This window comes from Impatiens glandulifera, chromosome 7, assembly GCF_907164915.1.
Source record: "Impatiens glandulifera chromosome 7, dImpGla2.1, whole genome shotgun sequence".
Lineage (NCBI taxonomy): Eukaryota > Viridiplantae > Streptophyta > Magnoliopsida > Ericales > Balsaminaceae > Impatiens > Impatiens glandulifera.
The window spans coordinates 48313760-48333023 of NC_061868.1; the positions used below are offsets into that span (position 1 = coordinate 48313760).

Genomic DNA, 19264 nt, shown 5'->3' on the forward strand with positions numbered 1-19264 from the left:
TCATCAAATTCCATCACCTAATCCTTTCTCATATATATATATATATATATTATAAAAATAAGTTATTTAAGTTTTTAATTTGTTAAATATTATAATATATTTTTTAATTTTATTATTAATTAAAAAAAATATCCATATATATTAAAAATAATAAAATTCTACAAAATTTATTGACTTTCCAGAATTAACCTCAAAATAACGTTGTATTATCCTTGAATGTTTTTCTCAAATTAGATAGTGCATAAAATTAATTTAGATGTTAATCCAAATTGATAGATATGTAATATTTTTATAAATATTTAAATGAATAAATTTAAATGTTATATATATATATATATATATATAATTAAAATATAAAAAATGACATCATAAGTTGGCCCCGCTCTCCACCTTTCTCCTTTTTTCCCCAGCTGAGGGGCTTAATAATAATGCCTTTATAATCCAGGCTTTGTCCTCCCATATTTTCTGTCCAACAAAGCCCTTCTTTCTCGTTCAGATTTGGAAGTGCTTGTGTTAATAATAAATGGATTCTAGCCGGCGGCGGTCATGCTTCAACGAGGAAGACGACGATGGACTCGCTTTTATTGCAGGTATGGAGCTGCAGGCCGGTGGAAAAGCTCACTATGGCTTACAGAGGAGAGGTAGCTTCAGAAACCTCTCTATATCACCATCATCATACTCTTCTTCTTCGATGAGATTTGGTAGATTCCAAGAGGAGGAGCAAAACCATCCTCATTTCTTAGAAGCTTGTTTCCTTTGCGAAAAGTCACTCGGGGGCAACAAGGACATTTTCATGTACAGGTTTGTTTTGTTCCAAATCAATCAAATCAATTCGAAATAGAAGGAAGTATGTATGAATTGAATGACTAATGATTTGTTTAATAATTATATGATCAGGGGAGACATCCCATTTTGCAGCGATGATTGCAGGCAAGAACAAATGGAGATAGAGGAATTGAAAGAGAAGAAGAGTTGGAATAATAATAATGGATCTTTGAGGATGATCAGAAAAGGAAACACAACAAATTCAACATCTCCAAACAAATCTAGGCCAGGATCAGGAGGAGAATACCCTTTCCACCATAAAGGGGCTGTAGCAGCATAATTAATATATCTATTTTCTACTTAGATATATATATATATTGGTTAAATGGCTATGTAATTTTGGGTTAATATATATATAGTAGTGTATATATGCTGTTGCTGCTGCTGCTTAATATATAGTCTTCTCCGAAGATCTTAAGATTTTGTATTTTCATCTTCTTCTTTTTTTTAACCAACAAACCAACGCTCTCTCTTTGGGTGCAGATTGAGTAGTACATGTATAATCTTCATAGAAGAAGAACTGCTTTGATTCTGCCTTTTTTTTTTTTTTTTTTTTTTTTTTTTTTTAACGTTTAAATGCAATTTTATCTTTACAATCTCTTTTCCTAACTTACCTGAATCAAACTAATTTGTTGACTTCTCTCTCTACCATGCCTAAGCAAGGGTTAGTTCGATGCTACCTATACAGGTAGTGCCTGTATCAATTAAGGCACTGCCATTTGTACAAAGAGAAAATAATCAACAAATAAGGAAGGTAATGCTTCACTTTTATGTATAAGTGTCATTTTATGAGTGGAATACAGGTACTGCCTGTATGGGTAGCATCGAAATAACCCTAAGCAAGATGACCACATATTCCAACAACCATACATTTTTCTATTACTAATTATCACACTTCACTCTCTTACCAAAAAAAAAAAATTTAATTAATATTTTTTATTTTTTTTACCGAATTTTTATTATATTTAGTTAATGGTATATAAAATGTATTTATTTTAATTAAAATATAAGAATAATATATTTTTTCTTCTTAGAGGCTTAGAGCTCCCAAATCATTAAGATCCCTACTATTTGGGACTCTTTAATGTTAAGGAGCCACAAATTCAATTATTTTCTTTTTAATATCTCAATCTAGTGATTCTTAACTAAGAAAATGACCAACATAAAAATATAAATATAGATATTTAAATCTCTCTCTCCCTCTTTTGTTTGATTTTAAAAAAATATATTTATTTGATAAAAAGATATAAGGTATTTGATCATTTTTAAAGATAAATTATTAAAATATTTTTTTATATAAAATATAAATTAAATAAAAGTAAAATAAAGGTATTTTGATATTTTAATTGATAAATTAAATAATTAAATAATTATAATGATAATGATATAATATATTTTTTTTAAAACCTAAACTTTTTTATTTAGATTTAAGTATACAATGCAAGTAAAAGGTAAAAGTAAAGCAAGTTCTTTAGTAAGTTCCTATGATTTATCTTTTAGAGCACGGTCCTTCACTCCGGTCATTTACTTTATTGATGAAGATTTTTATTTTTTTAATGTTTAATTAGGAATAATTCTGTTTTTCTTATAAATAATAATAATAATAATAATATGGTAGATTTATAAATAATCCAACGTTTACTTATTTAGCTTACTCGAATATATTAAGTTTGAATAAGATTAATTTTATTTTGATAGCTGTTACATAATCTATATAAAAAAAAAAAACTGTATAGTGCTAAATAATTTATAGTCACAATTTCAATTCTTAAAAACTACATGGATTGTTTCAAAGAAGAAAATGGTTTTTATTTTGGATTTTTATTTTATAGAATGGTATCACTTCAAGTCTTATGTAATCAATTAATGCAATTATTTTATTAGTAATTTTTTTTGTCATTGAATTGTTCAAGATGTGGTGAAGTATACACTTGTTATTTTATACTTGAAGTTTAATAATATTTTATTGCGAAATGATTTGGTGAGTATAATTTATTCTAAGCATTATGTTTTATAATAATTTAAATACAATAATAAAATAATATATTTATCTTTAAAATTGTAACATAAATTGACCTGCATATTATAAAATTTGAAATGGATCTTAGTCTGAAGGAAACGGTCACAGGCCTTTACCCTAATGTCATGACAAATAAGTCTCCGGTCGTTGTAAAACTTAGACCCTATTTGTTTATTTGACTTCAGTTTTAAAATTTTAATTGAAACGCATTAAATTATTAAATGGCAACTTAAAACAAATCATACAAGTTTTTACGTTAATTTAATGAAAATTAATCTAAATAATATTGTTTGTCTTGAGTTTTGACTAATTAAAATATAAAGAACTCGAACATTATAACTTATAAGAAATCTAAACAAATAAACCCAAATTATTATTATTTATTTTCCTCGCAAGTTGGAGGCCAAGTGGGCCAATATAAATTGAGACCCTCTTGATTGCAATTGCATCTAGTTTTGGCAGCAAAATTTCCACATTTCAAGAATTTTATTGACTTCAATGATTAAAAAGTTTTAAAATGGGCACCATGAAAGGTTATGAATAATGTATCTAACCCTTATATTTTAAATTACTTGTAAAGTTTTAATATACATTAAATCGACAAGGAAATTGAGGTGACTATAAGTGGATACACAATAACACAGTAGTGATAGGAAATATATATTTAATTCAATTTATTCTTTATTATAATACGACCATTTATTTCAACTTAAAACTTCAATTCAACTTATAGTATATTTTTTAGTGAGGATAAAACTGAAACACAGTCTCCTCGAGGTATTGGGTCCGAGCTTGTTAGGCGGCATGTTTAACCTGTCTCGTTAATTTGTTAATGAGCAGGAATTAGTCGCACTACGAAAAACGGAAATCCACATTTATCTAAAAAAATAAAAATGAAACATCGGTTTAATAATCAAATTTGATTTGTCTATTTTATTATTCATTTATTTTTTTCTATAAGATATTTCCTATAGATTATGATTAAATAAAAGAAGATGGTGTATCTTTCAACTCCAGGTCAGTCCACTGAGGTCTCTAGCCATTGGACAATATTGGTTAATGAGCTGTTTGATAGGGGCATCTAATTGATTCCAAATATAATGAAGGAACCGCAGGCCACCAAAGTTTTGATGGTGATTTTTACAAATTGATGTAACTTATTACCAATTTTTTATTATTTAACATTTTTTTATCATCTTATTTAAATTATTTATTTTTTACAAGCTTATCATTGATGGATCCTTTTAGCTTATGAGTTACGGCCTATGTGCCATTTGGGCCACACTCATGAAATCTCCTAGTGCTTCATATTACAATCTAGAGAGAAAATCAATACAAACTCAATTAATATTAGGTTTAAGTCATTTATTTTAATTAAGAATCTACAAGCCCTACACTAAAAAAAAAAGGAATAAAAAGTCATCCTACCAAAGTTTGAACTAACTAAATTATATTATTTTGGTTGAATTTAACACAAAATTATTAATTTTTCATATAACAAGTTAAATAAAATATAAGAACAATTTTTTTTTTTGTATAGGATCGACCATGCCCAACCGTCACGATTTTCACTTAAACTTCAAACGTTTTAAGTGAGAATCGAACTCGTAATTTTTTGTCTCTTAGACATTGATTCTTGCTACTTTCATACCTTAAAATGTTAGTGTTTGATATATGGTTAATTTGAAATATTTTTTTTGAAATTATTTATATAGTTAATAAAATGTAATGATGCAAGGGTAATATTGGTAACTTATAGGACCTCCTCAAATTTTAGGTTTATTGGTCGGTAAAAATGATAGGGTAAATACCTATTGATGAAGAAGTGGGACAATTGAGAGTCTTATTCAAGCCTTGTGTTTTTGTTTGTTAGCTAAGAATGTATCATAATTTATTAAAGTGACACTTTATCAAAATGAATGTGAGTTATTTTTTGATTTTTATGTTTAAAGGGAAACCTTAATTTGGGGTAGTGATGATGATTTCTAACTTTTTTTTTTTCTTAATTTATTTTTAGTTTTTTTATTTATTTGTCTTTGGGTTAAATTTCTTTAATCTTTATTGTTATATCATTTCACCAATAAATAAAGTACTGAGATTTTGTGTTTGATCATGTAGTTTTAGAGCTTGTTTGATCATTGTATTTTTTATTATATATTTTTGAAAACTCTCTCTCTCTGACATTAATATTATTCTAATAATTAATTATTTAATTCATTAATTGTAATTTTAAATATTTCATTTTTATTAAATTTAAATACAAATAAATATTTTAATAATTTATCTTAATCCATTATCAATAACCAACTTTTTATTAAACATTTTTTTTTAGACAAAACCCATAAATTTTTTAAAAAATACCAAGATCAAACAAGCACTTAATACTTTTTTAATTTTAGGTTATTTATATCAAATAATTAAAATTTCTTTATATATTTTAAAATTATTTAATATTTTTACTGATAATTAAATAAAATAAATCATTGATTGCATTATATTGATTCCCCTCAAACAAGCCTAATTCATTATCGTAGTCTCTCACCAAATAAAATGAATTTATCATAGTAATAATGTGAACAAGGTTTTAATTTGAAAATGAATGAAATAATATATAAAACTTTGTAAAATTATATATATAATAATACCTACTACTATTAAAGAGTCGTGTTCGTGGAGTAATCTACTTATATTGGGAAGAACGATATGCCTATTTTTATTTTGGAATCTAAGACTTTCATTCAATCATGAAAGTGACCATTGAATAATAATAAAAAAAAAAATATATAACCAAACAACTTTTGTCTTTCATCTATTTATTTATTTTTTAATTAAAATTTATTTCATGACAAAAGTATGGGCTTGTTCAGATTTCATGTTATAAAAATGACCTGAATTATTTGAAAAGAATGATTCACGATGATTTTGATGAGATATAAAATATTTTGGTAAAAAAAAAGTAAAATGTATTACTATATATTGATAAAAATAAAAAAATAATTTAAAATATATAGTATTTTAATATTTTGATTAATAAATTAAATGATATAATATAAGAGATGAAATGAAAATATATTTTCTAGATTTGAGGAACAAGATAAAACACTATATTTCAAGAATGAACCTCACTTTAAGTTAAAACTTAAAACTATTATCAATAAAATTGAAAAGAAAATTTTAAACTCTTAAAAAATACTTTTTTACTTTAAACTATTTTAGGGAATGATCATATAAATTGTCATATATTAACTAAACAAAAAAAAATGTATTAGATATGTTAGGTGTTAAGAGTCTTAAATAAGAATAAATATATGGACTTTGATTATTGCTGAAAAATTTACAATTGAAGTGAAAGTCATGAGAGGATGGTATAAGTGATGGTCAAATTCATCATATGTGTTGGCGTCGTTTTTTTAAATGTTAATCCATCGTTTGTCAATTATATAAAATCAGATCGGTCAATTTATGAATTTATATTTTGAAAAATAAAAAAATAAAGTAAAAATGAAAAACTAATACTTAAACCTAAATTATAATAATCAATTTAATTCAAATTTTCTTTTGAAAAAACAAATTAATTTAGTCAAATCAAAATAAGTTAAATTCAAATTTAAAGTAATAACTACAAACTAGTTTAAAAATAAAAATTATAAGTTCAATTATAACTTAAAACGTTTTAAATTTAAATTAATTTTAAATTATAGTTTAAATTAAGATTGAGAAGTTTACTAGTAAATTATAAGAATAATTTATAAAATATCATTCTATCAAAATAAGTATTTTAATCTGTTAAATTTTTTTTATTACTGATTTATGATGGTGGATTGTGGTGCTATATATATATTTTCATGTAAAATTTAAGGCTTTATTTGATATTTAGTTATTTTAATAAAATTCAGTTTTTATTTCAAAACTTAATTATCATATCACTATTTAATTAATCATTTTAATAATGAAAATATTAAAATATTAAAATTGTTCTTTAATTTTTTTAGTATAAATTAATTATGAAATAAGAACTCAGAGATAAAAGATAATTTGATAAAAAAAATAAAAACTAAGTTTTTTTTTGTATACTTTTAATCAAATAAGCTTTTTTTAAAAACTCAAAATACCATTTCTCAACCAAGGTATATCTCTTCACAATCATTCTTGTCATGACACATCTAGAATGCTCTAAATTATGGAGAATAAATTCGTGATATTTTATAATAATGTTAATTTTATATATATTCAATCCAACCTGATATTAGTATCATCTTACAAGTAATTTTTAGAGTTCCGGAAAAATATAACAAAAAAGCAAAAATAATAAAAACATTAAATTATTATATTCGAGACATCTTTTTGATAATTAATAAAGTTATTGTTCGTTGCAATAAAAAAAAAATTAGCGTAAAGAAAACGGACAATAATGTAAATGCGGTTGAATTTCCGTTTTCCCCTTTGTTCGTATATCTCACGTGGTAAATCCACGTGCATTCCGGCGGCCCCAACACGACTCTGAAGTCCCACCCCTCCGATGATCGCAAAACACTAAAATCTCTGTATCTATCTATCTATCTAGAGAAGATAGGGACTCATTTACACGGATCCCATCTTCAATTATCCGTCCTCTGTCCTGCCCCCACCAATTTCTCCGATCAGAATTCGCTGCCCCTGATTCTCTGCCTATGTGAAATGTTTCTTAACACTGTTTCTCCTGTATATGTAGTTGCTTCTCTCAACACAGCCCACCGTCGGTAGTAGAGTGCTTTGATCAAAGATGTTGGAGGATCAGGTGGCCTACTTGTTGCAGAGGTACCTTGGCAACTACGTCAAGGGTCTCAATAAAGAAGCTTTAAAGATCAGCGTATGGCAAGGTTGGTGTCTCGGACTTCCTTGCTATATCAATTTCACTCTGCACCTGGGTTTTATTATCTGAATTGTTATTATTTGAACTTGAACCATCTATTTGGCACCAGAATTCGTTGACTTTAAAGAACTTCTGAACTTGTTGCATAATACAATAGCTGTTTCAAAATGACTTTTGAGTGGATTATATCCAAAAACCCTTCAAATAATCCCCATCATGACATAACCCAGAATCACAACTTATCTGAAAAACCCCAAAACAAACAATCTGTGCTAACATTGTAAGTGTTGTGGCTTTTTTCATGTGATTTCTTTTTGGGAGGTGGGGTGGTAGAATGGCTACATTGTGCAGTTGACTTCATATCTTAAATCTGCATTATATCATGACCTCTTAGTTTGTCTGCAAACTTGTTCCTCGGGTCTGTTAGCGTTTCATTCACGTTGATCCAAAATTCTTCCAGGTGATGTTGAGCTAAACAATATGCAACTGAAACCAGAGGCTCTGAATGCATTAAAGTTGCCTGTGAAGGTTAAAGCTGGATTCTTGGGCTCCCTAAAGCTGAAGGTTTGTTGACTAAAGTTCGCATTTTATATTAGTTATCTTATCTGTTGAAGTTTTAATCTTCTGTTGATGAATGTTCTGATTAAATCATTACTTTAGGTCAAACCTTAATGTGCCCGGTATTCAAGTTACATTTGTAGGGACATAAAGTCGGTTTCAGGGTTCTAGGCATTTGAAATCCTGAATTGAGCCTCTATGGTGATCTTGACTCTCTCTCTTGGTTTTGAGTTTCAGGTTCCATGGAGCAGACTTGGCCAAGAGCCAGTAGTTGTCTCTTTGGATCGGATTTTTCTATTGGCTGAACCTGCAACTCAAGTTGAGGGGAGCAGTGACGATGCAGTACAAGAAGTTAGAAAAAGCCGTATAAGGGTGAACATGCTTTTCTATATTATGGTAGAGAATTCCCACGATTAGTTCAAAAATCTCAGTTCCGTTTTTACCTTGTGACAGGAAACAGAAATGAAGCTCTTAGAAACTAGGCAGCAAATAACTTCTGAAATGGTAATATTTTACTTTGACCTTTGTTTAAGCTTAACATTTCATGTTTGTAGTTAATATTCAGCAAAGTGGTAATCTCTGTAGCATGGTTAGGAAATTTATTATATATGTTCAATAAAGTCTTCTGATCATGATTTTTCTAACTAAAAAGTAATATTTTTTTGCCTTCTACACTTTCATATAATCTGCCTTGGATGAGACACAAAATACTGTTTACCATGGTCGATTAATAAAAAATCATGGATCAGCAGGATACCGACTAATTTCTTTGTTTCCTACGAATCTCATACACTCTTAGATAGTCATTTTATGTCATCAATTTTTAAAGTAGGTATGGCACATGTTTACCATATAGGGTGTTATGTACTAGGGTATACGGGTAATAGTGACGTGGTTTTAATACTATAAGAATTAGGTTAGTAGAGCAAGATAGCTTTTGATACCAATGTAAGTGGAGATTTAAATAAATTTGTAAATGAGAGTACCCTAAACCCTACCATGTTCACTTGGGGCTCGTGGTGGATTGTAATTAGCCAATTGGCTAAGGTATGGGTTTTGGATCCCACATTAAAATTATGGGATTCTAGTGTAGGGTTTAATAACCCTTATGATATGTAACCATAACAACTAGCTTTTAAGGTGTGGCACTATGTTGTACTTTCATATTAAAAATCAAATGTCAATTTCTCTGAAAGAGGGCTAGGAGGCAAGGATGACATTGATTAAATTGCCACTTGGAAAATAATTTTTTTGTTATTTTATCTTATAAACTTTCATTATTGGGATATATTAGGCTATATTTCTCTGCTAATTCATTTGAGGGCTTGCAAAGTTTAAGTGAATTTATGGTATCTGAATTTTCAATATGATGCAACAAATGATAGAGCTTCATTGAGGCATGTTGTTGACTTGTTTCTGTTGTGCTTTTCTGAAACCCTTCCATGTACTTAACCTCTTGTTATTTGCTTGTGTTATAAAATGGGTGAAGAACAAATCATGGCTTGGCTCATTGATTGATACAATTATCGGAAACCTGAAGCTTTCAATTACAAATATTCACATCAGATATGAAGATTGTGAGAGGTAACTAGCTAGATGTTCTAGTGAAATACAGTATTTCTTTGATACTTACATGGGGGTGTTTTAATTTGCAGTACTCCTGGTCATCCATTTGCAGCTGGCATAACTTTGGAGAAGCTGTCTGCCGTAACAGTTGATGACAATGGGAAAGAGACATTCATTACTGGAGGTGCACTGGAGCATATCCTGAAGGTTTATGCCCTCTCATTCTCTCTATACAAAATATGGCAGACCACCTAGACAGAAGCAAATGTTTTTTCTGTTGGCATGATATAAAGTAGTAGTATGCTAGTAAACATTGACAGGGAGTTTGTGAAAAATGAAACCCTGGTTCGTCCTATGTCTTGCTCATATGATGAGAGTTTTTCTAATAAACTAATGTGGTGTGTGTTTTACATTCTTTTGCAATCTTAGTCTGTGGAGCTTGAACAACTGGCAGTTTACCTGGATTCAGACAGTAGCCCTTGGCATCTTGATAAACCTTGGGAGGATTTGAAACCCATTGAATGGGGTCAGGTATATTATGTTTTACATTTTTTTCCTATTCATATTCTGTTGTTGTTTATCAGATTTCTGTAGTTAGAAGTTGACTTACTTGTTTCTTATATTTCCTCCATCTTCCAATGAGTTATAGGTCCTTAAATTTGGCACGACAAGTGGACAACCGGCTCATAGTCTCATAACAAACCACAATTATCTTTTGCAACCCGTTACCGGAAATGCAAAATACACAAAACTGCGGAAGAATGAATCTACTAATATTGGTCAACCACTGCAGAAAGTGTCTGTGAACTTGGATGATGTTACTTTCTGTTTATCGAAGGTTGATTTTATCTGCCATTTGTTTCATAATTCCAATTTTATCTCAATCTGTCTTAGAAGGTTGATTACTTTTACATTTCTAGAGTGGTTACAGGGACTTACTAAGGTTAGCTGACAATTTTGCTGCCTTTAATCAACGGTTCAAATATGCTCATTTCCGTCCACTTGTTCGGGTTAAAGAAGATCCACAGTCATGGTGGAGATATGCTTATAGAGTTGTGTCAGATGAGCTCAAGAAGGCTAGGTATTTCTAATTTTTATTTTTTAATGTCTAGCTTTCTTTGGTCTATTGTTCTGTTTAACGGGAAGTGGGTTGGTGATGATACAATCTTTTGCTTCTTGGAGCCCTCACTCTTGCAGTGGGGCATGTGACCCATTCTTTACCTGGGTGAGAGAAAATTTTCCTTCTTAAAACTCTAAAATGGTTGGTGACAATCATCTGTTTTCCTGTCAGATTGTGTTTGGAGGGTACACTTTTCCATGATTTACATTATTTAATGTTGTATATTGCTTAAAGTTGTGATTCTTCATTATTTCATGCTAATGGAAGTCTGATGGTAGACCCTTATGTTCATTCCATGTCTTTGTCCTGTAAAAGAAACAATTGCCTCCACTTTAATGATCACAAGCATATTCAATCCAGATATCTTTTCCCTAATGAATACAAATGCTATCTCAAATTATAGTGCATTCTTCCAGGTTCAGTGTTCTTGCTTTACTATCCAACAACTTTTGTTGTTTAGACCAAAGAATATATCTCTTTTGATGCGTATGACAATAACACACCGTCTTAAATATGGACTTATGTAGCATATAAACAGTATGAGATAATAGTGCGTTTCATATGCACCGTAGAAAAATATTTTTACCTCTTTTAGCTCCACGTTCCATTGGTCTATGTTCTGAACTCATACCATGTATTTGCTTATGCCTATTGAGATTTGTGTTGGACTTTGGGAGGGAAAGCTTTAATGCTTTTTATGTTGGGAGACATTTTTGCTATTCCCTTTAATATATTATACTAATACCCATAAACATATATGGCAGTGGGAAACTCTCTTGGGAACATGTCTTGAAATATGCAAGGTTGCGTAAGCGGTATATTTCACTTTATGCTTCACTTCTGAAATCTGACCTCTGTCGGACAACTATTGATGACAATAAGGAAATTGAGGAACTGGACAGAATACTTGATTTCGAACTTATACTACAGTGGAGGTACCCTTTTATTTCTTATGAATTTATGTTGGCTCAATATCTATGTTTTGTGGTGAAGAGATATCTTGGGGAATTTTCAACAGTTGGGGACATGTCTTTGTCTATTTGCTAATATAATAGACAGGGATGCTAATTATTGTGGCAATGTGTTATAAAAATAATGTATACAATATATAAATTTGTTTCTTTAACTCCTAATATACAGTCAATGATATTATGGCAATAAATTTCAGTTCTCTTGAATCTCTACCGGGCTTTACTTGTAACTCTAGGAGAGGGTTGATGTAATTGAGCTCGACCTTAAAAACAAAGTAATGCTTATATTTATTGATAAATTGCGAATTAAAAAAATACAAGCGTAAATCATTAGTCTCCTTGCATCTCTTGCTGCCCCTTAACTTCCCACTTCTTACATTTTTGAGGGGGGAGTTTATAATGATATACTTTGATATAAAGAAGCTTGACTTCAATGCCAACTTTAATAATTGATTGGACCTTTAAATCATAGCACTATTGGTTGAAGTAATACATGATTCATAGTGGAACAACTGGCTGATGAAGGGGAATATTGCAGGATGCTGGCACATAAGTTCGTGGAGCAGTCAGTGGAATCTAAACTTTACCTGAAGAGGCAAAATGAAAAGACGTCATGGTCGTTATTTAAATGGTGAATTGTTTGTATTTTTGAAGTCCCCTTCACAACAATTCTTTTTAGAGACATTGTTTGTATTTTTTGAAGTCCCCTTCACAACAATTCTTTTTTTTTTTTTTGAAAAAACTCAACTTTTCGTTAAAAACAAGAATGCGAGTGGTGTTCAAAATCCCTTCACCACAATTCTGTTAATACAAACTTTAACATTTCAAATTATAAAATGTATATTTTGAATAATGGTGGTTTATCTTTTCAGGGGTGGCCAGTCTAACAAGGATGACGGTGAGTTGGGAGTCTTGGGTGATGACGACTGGGAACAAATAAACAAACTTATTGGATATAAGGAGAGTGATGATGGCCAACTCATTACAACTGAAACTAGGGGGGATGTGCTTCATACATCATTGGAAATTCACATGAGACATAATGCATCAAAGCTTACTGATGATCAAGAATGTATTGCTGAATTATCCTGCAAAAATCTAGACTGTTTTGTCAAGCTGTATCCAGAGGCAAAAGTTTTTGATGTGAAACTGGGATCATATCAATTGTCATCTCCAAATGGTCTTCTTGCCGAGGTATTTTCTTTCTTTTCCAATTGCGCTTAGGTGTTCCCCTATATTTTGTATACCAGTCTGTTGGGACCAGATTGGCTATCCTTGTTGCATATATTTAGGCCTGACATTTTTTTCTCCTTATCTCCACACAGAGTGGAACAGCCTATGATTCTCTGGTTGGTGTATTCCACTATAAGCCTTTCAACTCTGAACTGGATTGGAGTATGATTGCAAAAGCTTCTCCATGCTATATAACTGTATGTTACCATTTAATTCTCCTATAATTTATTCACTTTTGGAGTTCGATCTTTAATGGTGTCACATGTGCTTGAACAGTATCTGAAGGAAGCTATTGATCGGATAATTAGTTTCTTTGAAAGCACTACTGCTGTTAGTCAAGCTGTAGCACTGGAAACAGCCGCTGTAGTGCAGGTATGTAAACTAGTACCTTACATCAGAATATGGTTTCTACTCAGAAGGATTTCAACATCTCATTCACTTAAAACATATGATGGAACTATATCCTTCACTACCTAAATGTGGAAACATCTAGATCACATGCCATCAATTTAAGCCCATATCATTAGAAGGATAGTTATGGATATAACTTGTCTCTTTCATTTAAATTGTAGTCCCTGGCTGTTATTTTTTAAGGCGAATAATCGAATTGTTATAGAGCAACAATAATTTCAATATAAGAACAAGATTCTTGGATCAGCTGTTACAGCCCACTCTCTAATTATTTTATTTTCACACTTGGTGCTTCTGTTGAAATCTAATCATATGGATATGTTGTCTTAGTTAATATGGAGTACTTTAGTTGATTATAGAAGTGCTTCTATGAGTCAGTCTCTGAGTTGCCCTTGTTGATTAATGTCCATTGTTGTTATTTCAGATGACCATTGACGAAGTTAAGCGCACTGCACAACAACAAGTGAACAGAGCATTAAAAGATCATACCAGGTATTTGTATTTCAATTATATATATTTATGTTTTAGGATTTTATAGTCTTGTACAAGAAAAAAGAAAAAATAATTTTATATCCTGTTCTAAATCATTAAAAATGCTTTATGCTGCCTTTGCCATCATGAAGTGAGCAGGGGTGAACCAATACTATTCTTTTATAGTGTGTTACACTTTTTAGGTTTAGGTTAGGGTTTAGTAATAGAGAAGAGTAGACTCAAAGAAGAAGATGAGAAGGGATTGGCTTAAGCCCTTAGATGAGGACAGCTTGGAGAACCTCCATAGCTGAGATGAGTGTAAATTCTATTGAATATTGATTAACTGATTCTCTCTTTCAGAAAATCTCTATTTATAACCATAGGATGCCACCTATTCTAACAACTAACAACCCCTAAGAACCTGGGGACTAATATTAACTAATATAATAAACCTTAAGGGCTTATTTAAAGCCCTAACTACTAACACCCTAATGATATGTTACATAGTGTTGCTTGTATCAGTTGACTGTTCAAATTTTTATGGTTACCATCATGCTTTCTTATGGTTGTATTGATTGTAAAGTTGTTCCATATTGGTCCTGCCCTAGGCTGTCAGGCAGAAAATGCTGCCTCATATTAACGTTGGTTACAAATAAGTATTTTACAGTTTAGCTGCATCCTGCATTTGTATTCTGTCAGGTTTCTTTTGGACTTGGACATTGCAGCTCCCAAAATTACAATACCTTCAGACTTTTGTCCAGACAATGTTCACTCAACAAAACTGCTCCTTGATTTGGGAAATTTGATCATTCGAAGTCAGGTTGGATGGGCATTTTCTCAAGGTCTCTTTTTGACTATTTTTTTTCTCTAAGTCAAAATAGAATGACAATGCAAACATGTGCAGGGCGATAATGACTTCGAATCACCTGATGAGATGAATTTGTATTTGCAATTTTTTATGATATTGACGGATGTATCTGCTTTTCTGGTGGATGGGGACTATAATTGGACTAACAAATCTCACAAGAAGTCCGCAAAATCAGCAAATCTTGGTCCTTCTAGTTATTTGCCTGTTATTGATAAGTGTGGGGTAGTCCTGAAACTTCAACAAGTAAGTTCTCTTTCTTGTCGGTGGTTTTGGGAGCTCACCTATTTTTCTAATTAATGCATTACTGCAGTACATTTCACTACCTAATCATAATGGTACTTTCAGATTCGTTTGGAGAATCCATCTTATCCATCAACGAAGCTTGCAATCCGGGTCCCTTCTCTGGGATTTCACTTTTCTCCAGCTAGTTATCATCGGTTAATGCATGTGGGGAAGATTTTTCAGCAGGAAGAATCTGACAATGCAGAGTTAGTTCATCCTTGGAGCTCAGCAGATTTTGAGGGGTGGTTATCTCTTCTTACATGGAAGGTTGGTTTCTATCCTAACAATTTCGCCTTGACAAATTTAATTTTAGCTCTTGATATATGCTCTTTTGTCTTTTAATGATTTAGGGTGTGGGAAACAGGGAAGCAGTGTGGCAGAGAAGATATGTGTGCCTTGTTGGACCTTTTCTTTATGTATTGGAAAATCCCGACTCTAGATCTTACAAGCAGTATCTGAGGTTTGAAAATCAAAGCATTCATTTTCCTTCTTTTTTGTAGGAAACTCTAATTGGAAAATCAGGGTACATCCATAGACATTATTCTTGAGAAATGGTGACTTTTCTACCTTTAGTCTCGGATAATAGGCGATGATTGGTGCGATAAAAAGAGTACTATTGACGTTTTGGTTCATCATGTATATTATTTGATTCAATTATTCTCTTTTTGCATATCATGCGATAGAGAGGTGTGGAGTGCAATCAGATCTCTATGTTGGTTCGAAAGCTTTGTTTCACTCGAGATGAAAACCTTTTTCTAAAAAAGAAATCCTACTGTAGAAATATATTTGCAGTCAATAAAGATGATTAGTGCAGCAATCTATATGAACTTTGCAACATGACATTTGAAGTAGCTCTGCATGACTATTTGCATTATTAAAAATTTCAAGTAAAGTGATTGGCTTGAGAAAAAAAAGGAGATTGACAAGGTTGGGGGATGCATGAAGTCATGTTTCTATTGAGTTTCCATATTCCATATTCAATTCAAAACTTCCATCTTTTCAATGGTTTTGACTGTCCAATCAATGAATCTTTGTTATGGACTTTCAGCCTCCGAGGAAAACAAGTATTCCAAGTTCCTGTTGAAATGGTTGACAGTGTGGATCATGTATTGGCTGTTTTTGAATCTTCACGCCCCACTAGCAAGGTTCGTACCGACATTTGAGTTCTAATTTTATTTGATCATAGAGCCTCTGTGACTAAGCTTTCAGTTTCCTTTGTATTTAATACAGGTTATCGAGGATGGAAATGCATTGATATTGCGCTGTGATTCGAATGATACTAAGAGAACATGGCTGAGCCGTTTACAGGGTGCAATTTACCGAGCATCAGTACGTGGTTCTCATCCTTTTGACATATCTGACCTAAAAGTGAGGGGGCATTGTTTTTCATTATCTTTGTGACATGTTCTCCGTGATTAGGGAGATATTGCGACCAGTTATGCATCATCATATTTGAAGGTCTTCTCCTATTCTCCCAAAGGGTCTGCTAGTTTGATCATATCCTACAGTCGCATACTGTGATTTCTTTGCTGATTACATCTCAGCTGTAGACTAGAACTAGGACCCCATTCACAATTTAATTAAAGAGCAATGAGTTAATGATACTAGATGAGAACAATAAAACAACAAAGAACTGAACAGCTTGAAACTCACAATGGCATAAGTTAATCTACTAGGTTAATATTGATGATGTCTCACCAAAACATTATGACTGATTTTCCATATTTACGATTTTTGTGATCCTAGTGTTGGTGATCTTTTGATGTTTTGAGTAATATCTTTGATAACTTATGACAAACTATGCCATAACTTAATCATAATTGTTTTTGATGGGTTTCACCATATTTTTGCGATCTTCGCGAAATATGGATGAACGGAAATTGTTTTATCCTTTCAAAAATTATAACTTTAGGAAAATCATTCAATTAAATAATAAGTGGATTCTTGAAGGAACTTTCTGAAGGGAAATAAGTGTAACTAGAAAATGTTTTAAGCACGAGAAATACGTTGAGGACAAGACATGCACCACCCTTGAATGAGCCTGCAGCTCCACCAGAGTTGGTACTGTAATTGGATTTAACATATCCATTAAGGAATAACCAAATCTAATATGCTAAGACCTTCATAAATATCTGCAATGGATGTGAATAAAGCTAAATCGATTTTATATCATTGTAGCTTTTTGGGCTTTTACATTATATTAAATTAAGCATCCAGCTCTCCATCTATAAGCTATTGTTCAGAAATCATGTCCATACATCATATTATCACACATCCTACTCAAGGAGATGAAAAATTAAATCTTATTTGCTTCAAATATTTAGTTGAACACAGTTTAGGGGTTTCAAATATTTAGAATAAGCTACTAGAATAAAATTGCTCTGAATTTGGTGGTTAGTTGTTTCCTGTGAGTGCAGTTTTAATTGTAATTACCAACTCTGTATACCTCAGTAATTGCTCCTTCATTTTGAAATGGATAATCTAATTAGTTATGCGTGCAGGGTTCTGCTCCTATAACAAGTCTATCTGGCAGTTCATCTGATCAAGAGAGTCCAGAGACTGAACAGTTTGAGAAACATGATTCTTTGGACACACTAATGGAGAAAATATTCCTCACTGGAGTTCTTGATGAGTTGAAAATATGCTTTAAATACAACCCATCAGTATGTGTTTTACATTTTTTTCTCAAACTTTTTCCTCAAGGGATGGAGCATATGAAATATGTATCATCTTTTCACATTTGCTTTGTAGCAAGATCAGAAATTAACAAATATACTGCTAGCAGAGGAGGGTAATCTGTTTGAATTTCGAGCGACCGGTGGCCAAGTAGGCTTTGTGTATCCCCTTTTTCTTTTCGCTAAAAGTTGTCTGTTTTTCTTCACCTAATTTAAGGATTTATTGTGGTCCTTTGGAAACAGGTTGAACTTTCTATAAGAGGAAATGATATGTTCATTGGCACTATCCTGAAATCACTGGAAATAGAGGATCTGGTGTGCTGCAAGGGAATGTCTCAATCATGTTACTTGGCCAGATCATTTATCGGGAATGCTGATGCAGCTTTGGGATACTATGATGCTGAAGAAACTCAGGGTTTTGACAGTAGTTTAAATCAAGACGATGAAGATAGGTTTTATGAAGCACCTGAAGATCTCAATGATTCTGATGATAGTCTATCTGGAAATATGAGGTCTCAGAGCTCCCTTCTATCAGAAAAATCACTTTTACAGCCTCCTAGTTTTTTCCGTATTGATGGTCTTCTGCCTAGTGGTGCTGCACAAAATGGTAATACGATGGAAGCAACCAACACATTGGATAGTTTTGTGAAAGCTCAAATAGTAATAATTGATCACAACTCAATTTTGTTTAGGAACATTGATAAGCAGGTATAATGTACATTCGACTTTGATCTTAAGACTGTATAGTGACTAACTTGTTCGTTTATGGTTGTTGCAGGTTTCTGTGACTCTTGCTACCTTGACATTCTTCTGTCGGAGGCCAACTATACTTGCCATTCTCAAATTTGTAGATGCTATTAACATTCAAGATGAAAGCGATGAATCTTTCACTAAGAATTCTTCTGCAGTAATCACTCAAAATGATACATCAATAGAAGATGTTTTGCATACTCAACAAGCTCCTGTTGCCTTCGACGAGCCTGTAGTCAAAGGTTTGTTAGGAAAGGGGAAATCTAGAATCATGTTCTACTTAATGTTAAATATGACCCGCGCTCAGATATTGTTGATGAATGAAAATGACACCAAGCTAGCAACTCTATCACAAGATAATCTGCTTACAGATATTAAGGTTTGCTTTATCTTTTTGCCACTTTTCTCTTTCTCTACACCTTTATAAAGTTCCTTGAAATGGAAGAGCTGTTCCTTGTTGACCTGCAATCTAAATCTTGTAGTCTAATTTTTGTTTTATGATGTTTCTGATTTCCACCTAAGGTGTTTCCGTCTTCCTTTAGCATAAAGGCTTCCCTTGGAAACTTGAGAATCAGTGATGACAGTCTACTCAATGACCATATGTATTTCTGGGTTTGTGATATGAGAAATCCTGGTGGTAGCTCATTTGTGGAGGTAATTTC

The 19264-nt window shown here is 31.7% G+C and overlaps 2 protein-coding genes across 2 annotated transcripts in view; both read left to right on the forward strand.

The window, feature by feature from the left end:
* Positions 1 to 468: 468 nt before the first annotated feature.
* LOC124910575 (FCS-Like Zinc finger 2-like) lies at positions 469 to 1364 on the forward strand. The gene is made up of 2 exons (XM_047451246.1): positions 469 to 801; positions 898 to 1364. Exons 1-2 carry the CDS (start codon positions 524 to 526, stop codon positions 1103 to 1105), a joined length of 486 nt encoding a protein of 161 aa, XP_047307202.1. The 5' UTR covers positions 469 to 523; the 3' UTR covers positions 1106 to 1364.
* A 5998-nt stretch (positions 1365 to 7362) lies between these two features.
* The window catches only part of LOC124944671, a 40949-nt gene continuing 29047 nt past the window's right edge, over positions 7363 to 19264 (forward strand). The window contains exons 1-26 of the mRNA XM_047484988.1: positions 7363 to 7704; positions 8158 to 8261; positions 8493 to 8627; positions 8709 to 8759; positions 9745 to 9839; positions 9911 to 10028; positions 10251 to 10352; positions 10471 to 10659; positions 10742 to 10902; positions 11706 to 11876; positions 12451 to 12543; positions 12785 to 13106; positions 13238 to 13342; positions 13422 to 13517; positions 13981 to 14048; positions 14727 to 14847; positions 14932 to 15138; positions 15241 to 15444; positions 15528 to 15637; positions 16226 to 16322; positions 16408 to 16506; positions 17679 to 17840; positions 17929 to 18003; positions 18096 to 18560; positions 18631 to 18981; positions 19125 to 19256. Of these exons, the coding sequence (XP_047340944.1) occupies positions 7608 to 7704; positions 8158 to 8261; positions 8493 to 8627; positions 8709 to 8759; positions 9745 to 9839; positions 9911 to 10028; positions 10251 to 10352; positions 10471 to 10659; positions 10742 to 10902; positions 11706 to 11876; positions 12451 to 12543; positions 12785 to 13106; positions 13238 to 13342; positions 13422 to 13517; positions 13981 to 14048; positions 14727 to 14847; positions 14932 to 15138; positions 15241 to 15444; positions 15528 to 15637; positions 16226 to 16322; positions 16408 to 16506; positions 17679 to 17840; positions 17929 to 18003; positions 18096 to 18560; positions 18631 to 18981; positions 19125 to 19256 (3930 nt within the window). The 5' untranslated portion in view covers positions 7363 to 7607. The remainder of the gene's footprint in view (positions 7705 to 8157; positions 8262 to 8492; positions 8628 to 8708; positions 8760 to 9744; positions 9840 to 9910; positions 10029 to 10250; positions 10353 to 10470; positions 10660 to 10741; positions 10903 to 11705; positions 11877 to 12450; positions 12544 to 12784; positions 13107 to 13237; positions 13343 to 13421; positions 13518 to 13980; positions 14049 to 14726; positions 14848 to 14931; positions 15139 to 15240; positions 15445 to 15527; positions 15638 to 16225; positions 16323 to 16407; positions 16507 to 17678; positions 17841 to 17928; positions 18004 to 18095; positions 18561 to 18630; positions 18982 to 19124; positions 19257 to 19264) is intronic.